This window comes from Gymnoscopelus braueri (assembly GCF_963280865.1).
Source record: "Gymnoscopelus braueri genome assembly, chromosome: 7".
In the NCBI taxonomy this organism is placed as follows: domain Eukaryota; kingdom Metazoa; phylum Chordata; class Actinopteri; order Myctophiformes; family Myctophidae; genus Gymnoscopelus; species Gymnoscopelus braueri.
In genome coordinates, this window is record NC_137608.1 from 39,164,061 (window position 1) to 39,170,400 (window position 6,340).

Sequence of the window (6,340 nt, forward strand, 5' to 3'; positions counted from 1 at the left end):
CCGGCGAGAAGTGACAAGAATATAGACCCCTCCTCTGTAAGGGCGGAGCGTGCATTTTCATTTCGATTTTGTATTTTTTTCCCTTTTTTTTTTCTCCCTCTCCTCCCTCTCCCTGACACGTCTCTGCACTGAGTGAGTGGCATTGGCACACTGTCAATCGCTCACTACCGCTGCCATCAAACAACATAAAACACACACAGGCAGAGGATCGGGCTCATAAATTTCAAGCAGGCTAGATATTTTTGCGCATCGCCTTTAATACAACGTGTAGCCTAATTAATTTCTCGCTCTTTCTTTTTTTTGCCTATATTTTTTTTTCTCCCACTAAATGCAATTAACTTTTTCTACATTTCATATTTTTATTTATTTATAGAATTACATTGGGACACCTATACGTCGCAGATTTATTCTTTTAATATTTTCAGTTTTCGTGGGGAATCATTTATGTATATTTATACAGTTGGCAACATTTAATGCTTGCCTATAAGAGTTTTACTATATTTTTTTCTTATTTGTTTACCACATTTTCACGTTGGATATTTTGTTGCCCCTGCGCGGTTTTACGATGAGGATTTGAACCTTTTTTTAAAGAGGAAAATGCGCGAGGATCAATCCTAAAGAAAAGAAGAGCCGCTAATAAATGAGAGATCACCAAAGGAGCGTTTCTATTCACCACGCGTCAAGTCAAACTGAAAGACAAATTGAGGCATGAGGAGGATTCGTGCGGGATACGATGGACAACGGCTGTCAAATCAATTTTGACACAGAAGTTTTGAGAAATTAAAAAGCCTATGTATTTACTATTTTTGGACAAAAATAATCCTACGTTTTCGCCACTTTTGGACCGTGCGTAAAAGCGAGGACATCAGCGAGAACTTGGACACTTTGATACGATCTATGCTCCAACATTGTTGACCAGAAGAACTGAACGATTTGCTCAGTTTATATTAGAGAGTCTACAACGTATGTTGTAGTTGATTTTGTTATATGAGTTTTTCAATTTGCCTGGCTCAGTGCGCTGACTCTATCGCGGCTACTATGGACGATCAAGCCCGGATCATGCAGTCGATCGGCGGCGTCAGCCTGGCCGGCCACTCGGTACAAGGAGGAGGCATGGGGGCACTGCCGCCTCCGCATGGACACGACGGGACGGACGGGGACGGAAGAAAGCAAGACATCGGTGACATTCTGCATCAGATAATGACCATTACCGATCAGAGTTTGGACGAAGCGCAAGCAAAGTTGGTTCATTTATGTTTTCCTAACTTCCCCCACCAACCATGATGAACCCATCCTTATTGTCTCAGCTCCTATAACTGCCCATTGATTGATTTGATTGATTGATTGATTGAATACTTTATTAACAGTTCGCAAAGAAAAGGACAGAAAGTCTACAGTTCTATACAAGGTCTGCTTTATGCATAATATAGACCAGTGGTTCCTAAACTTTTTAGCTATAGAGACCCAAAAGAGAAATTAAGACGTTTGCCCAAAGACCCAAACTAGTGAAAATAGCCGATCTACAAGCTCACAACCATTGCATCGTGATGCATTTTGAGCTCTCAACATTTGGTATTCGAATGTAAGTAATTTCTGAAATGAAATTATTTTGGAAAAATGTCTGAATTTGTTTTTAATTCATGAAAAATTTAGATTTTTTTCTTTTGGGGAAAAAATAAATCTTTTGAAATAATTAAAAACAAAATGTGAGAAATTAGAAAAAAGGGGATATTTACTCGCGACCCATAAAAATGGACCCGCGACCCACAAATGGGTCCCGACCCACAGTGATATAGACAATATTGTCTTAAATAACAGTCTGTTGCTATAAAGTGAACTTGTTGCCTCACAAGCTGTGTGTAACAACAAGTCAAAGATAATAAACAGCACGTTATTTAGTCAGCGTGTTTCTCAACCTCATCTAATGTATAAGTTGTCCAAAAAGTTTTAGTGAGCACACTTGTCCTGATATTTTAATGATAATAGCCTTTATTACTCTGTTTACCAAAACAAACATTGATGTTCTGTATTAGCATAATGCACAATGTAGGCTATTGAGACTCATGCATTGGTGAGTGAAAATTGGGCCAAAATAACATGATATAAATTGCTAATAATAATAAAAAAAAGAACAGGCCACCAAAATCTGCAACTAAATTATGTTTTAACTTTTAGGAAATAATTAAGTAGCATAATAGCCTGGCTATAGTGTAGGCTGACGCCTAAGTAGGGCAACTTTTGTGGTAGAAAATCAGACAATTAACATCAGGCTGACAGGAGGTGGAATTATGCTCGGCAAAGATATAGGCTATAGTGCACACTAATATTGAAGCACATTTATATCCACAATGATTCTTAATGTCTTAAAAGTTTGGTGTCATGATGGCTATATTTGAATATTTATCTTTGTCTTATACTGAAACAGGAAACATGGACTGAACTGTCACAGAATGAAACCTGCACTCTTCAGCGTTCTCTGTGAAATCAAAGAAAAGACAGGTAAGATCTTTGTGAAAATTCACACATTGTAAAAATAAAATAAAACACGAATGTAGGGCTACTCAAAAAAAGAAAAAGATTGCTGAGCCTCGTAAAAATCACACCATCGCCATCTTTACCTCCCAGGGATCGGATGGGCTATTGTACAGTATAGGTTACAACCAGGTTATGGCAACTTCTGCCAATCATCCAATTACTTATTTTTCAACTATCACGAGTCTATCACGAGTCTGTGGAGATTGTGAAGGAGGGCATTGCATTGGCAGGAGAGACCATTCGGTTGGTTAATCATTTTAGACACTGCTTTTGTTTCTGAAAGAGCATCTTGTCCAGTACAGTAGGCTATTGGTTTTGTGGATGTGCAGGGTTTACATCAACGTGCACTTATTCACCCTCGGTACCTTTTGCACTTAACACAGTGGAGTTTTGTGTGTGCCACACAGCAGACATCACTACAAAATCTAGGTGTAAATCAACAACTGACACCTTTTCAACACCTGAATGCTGGCCCACAATCATCAATTGTAGTGGAAGTGTAGTGGAAGACACCTCATTAACCTTTTTAGGTTATTTAAGTCATAGTCAGTTGCAAAGCGTAGGCTACAGCCTACTGTAAATCACATTTACCTCATTGCCATCAACAATTTAAAAGTAGCATATTGCTAAATTAAGTTGTTTGGAAATATGGAAATAAGTATTTTTTCATGTATTGTTTAGGCTACTTATAAATAAATAAGATATCAACAAAGCCTTAGAGGTGTGTGTGTGTGTGTGTGTGTGTGTGTGTGTGTGTGTGTGTGTGTGTGTGTGTGTGTGTGTGTGTGTGTGTGTGTGTGTGTGTGTGTGTGTGTGTGTGTGTGTGTGTGTGTGTGTGTGTGTGTGCAGCATGGACATGCCATAAAAAGTATGTGTGTGCCTCCACATACGGTGTGTGGGATGTGCATATTGGGAGAGAGGGAATTAGAAAGAAATCTATTGTGCTGTGTTTTCTTAACTTGTATTAGTTTTAGTATAAGTTTTCTTGTAGACTTAAAAAAGGTGATCTTTGTACGTATAAATTGAAATTCAAATGGATGTGTATATTATACACTATGTTGTACTTATGCACATTCCTCATCTTTTACCCAATTTCTTTTCAAAGATGCATGGCATTTTATTCCATGGGGTTCTTTACAGATAGTATTTACAGTATTGTAAATACTATCAGTATTATTGTTAGTATTGTTTTGCATTAGCATAGTTAAATAGCTTATTCATAATGAGAAGAAGCCCTGACATCTTTTAAATGAATTCCAACATCACAACGACAATATGACCAATTCATATTTATTGACCAAATAATATTTATTGTCCAAACGGAGTTTAGTGTAAAAAAGAAAAAAAGCAGAAGAATGAAATGGGTTCATGTTTAAATTGGCAAACATGATACCAGATTTGTGACCTTTGTGTGGTTTATAAGGAAGTTGACTTGGGGGAGATCATAAAACTTTATGAACTTCCCCAACACAAGCCTGTGTCCACAGGGGCAGCAAAAAGTCTCCTTCACCGTCTACGGTCTACTTGAGGCATCTTTATTTATCTTTATGTTGAACTGTGCAAATGCAGAAGGTAGAGTAAAAGCAAGAGACACATTGATTACACACAGTTAACCCCACCTTATGTTTGTGTGCAACCGTCAATTTACTTCATCCTACTGAAGGTATCTTGACTTGAGTCCACCTGTAGAACTTGAATTGAGGAACACTAGATTAGATTTAGTTCCTTTTCTATGTTTAATCTCATGTTACATTAATAAGACCCTGCACATGTAACAAGAAAAAAAGATCCACGTCACTATTCACTTACTGATATAAATTTGTTCACGTCGCAGGCTTTCAGGTTGGAACACATTCGCCCCCATATAACAAGCTCCATTTGCGGAACAATTTCTTAAACGATTTGACCAAAATGAAAAATACACGAAGCACAGGATAGAAAAATAAATATACATATTGAGCTTGAAATAATTAGGTGTTGATTTGTCAGGGAGTGTGTGGGGAAAGTGTGAATGTGTGCGAGGGGCAAACGTGTGTGCTTGTATGTATGTGTGTGTATGTGTGTGTGGTTAGCCTGTGGTTTGGAGTCACAGTCTCCCCCTCTTAGCCATTGACAGAGCTCAGCTGGTCCGGTGGCCTCGCTGACCGCTCTGTTTTTCCAGCACACAGTGAGCCATTCACTGGCCCCTGTAGCAGCATCGTACACAGGGATTCCTTGGCCCTTTCATGTGCGCTCAAATGGCACAGGGGCCAATGCCTTTTAGCCACATGATCAGCCATTTGGTTAAAAATGGTTTTTGAATAATGTTTTCTGGAAGCGGTTCAACAACCATAGGTACACACAGTAAAAATCGTTTACTCTGAGAGTGTGTACACATGTAACACGTGTGAGGGTCCATTTGGTTACATGTGTGTACATGAGTTACCGATGGGTAAATTAACACTGATGATTTTATTGTGTGTGTAGCTGCTGCATTAGGATGTGGTGCAGTCCAGTGCTCGGAGAGTAAGGATGAATAATGTTCTCCAGACATTAGTTTGACAACGTGTATGTACAGTAGTATACAAAGAAAAGGAAGGCTATTTAAGTTGAAAAAACCTTCCCAAGGCTACATCAGCACCAGGCTGCGCTCACAGTTATCTGTGTGAGCCCTTTTGTAGGGCAAAGAGTTGTCTGGTGTTAGAATAATGACTGTGTTTCAAGTGCAAGTATTCCTTGTTTTTAGTTGGTTTTAGTTGAAGGAAGGGTTCAACTAATAGATTGTATTATGAAGGCTTTGCACTGTTTAGAATAGGAATGCACATTTTGGCCATTATCCGATAACCGATTCATTTCATGGTCAAATTCATCGATACCGATACCGATATTGCAATACAAGTTTCCAGAAGGGTTATACCTGTTATACAGTTACTGTGATTCTGGGTGCAGATGCAGACCTATACAAAACAGTGCATTCGTATTACCTGATTTATTAGCCCTTTTATTAGAATATTTTTCCAATTTCTTTGCCTTTATTTGTACTAAAGGGAGACCGGTTTGAAAGCTTCCCCAGAAAACACTGATTGAATCTGAAGGCTTCAATCATCACAGAAGGCTCTTTTGAGCTTCACATTCAAATATAAATATAAAAAGTAAAATGTCGGCCAATATTGAATTTTTTAAGGCTGATATTGGCCGATGCCGATATGATGAACGATTTAATCGTGCATCCCTAGCTTAGAAGAAGTTTTTGGAGCTCTGTTGTAACACTTATTGTAGAGTTGGAGCATATTTCTGCATTGCTAATGCCCTAGAAGTATTAATTCACTTTGATATGCTAATTAGAGGGCATTATGCAAGAAATGAGATTAAGTGGCAGCATGAAGTCATTTGCCTGTCAGTAAATTGAGTGTTTTAGCAGCCTTTTTTCCCCCCAACAATTTTTCTTGGTTTTGCATTTAGATAAGCTAAATGTGTGGTACTGTAGGCTAATGGCATTCTTTGTCCTTTAGATTGTGAATGTGCTGGGGTTTTTTTTGTCTCCTGAACTCACATTTACAACATGCACATAACAGCAGTTGTACCTTTTTTTAAATTATTCATATTAAAAAAATGTCTCACCATTTCACGACATTAGAAACACGTACGTACACTAACATCCTCAGTGTTCATTAAGCAATTTGAGAGAAATGCACACTTAAAACTCCCTGCAGTTAAATGAACACAGAGGCTTTTTTAAAGTACGGTACATTTAACTTTCACATCGGCAGACTTTTCTCTGTTTTGACAGAAGACAATGACTCCATAGATCTGGAAGACGTGTGTT

At 38.2% G+C, this 6,340-nt stretch overlaps 1 protein-coding gene across 6 annotated transcripts in view; it reads left to right on the forward strand.

The window, feature by feature from the left end:
- Nucleotides 1–214: 214 nt before the first annotated feature.
- The window catches only part of pbx3b (pre-B-cell leukemia homeobox 3b), a 90,798-nt gene continuing 84,672 nt past the window's right edge, over nt 215–6,340 (forward strand). For all 6 annotated transcript variants that reach the window (XM_080432312.1, XM_080432311.1, XM_080432314.1 and 3 more), the window contains exons 1-2: nt 215–1,241; nt 2,426–2,499. In XM_080432312.1, the coding sequence (XP_080288438.1) occupies nt 988–1,241; nt 2,426–2,499 (328 nt within the window). In that variant the 5' untranslated portion in view covers nt 215–987. The remainder of the gene's footprint in view (nt 1,242–2,425; nt 2,500–6,340) is intronic.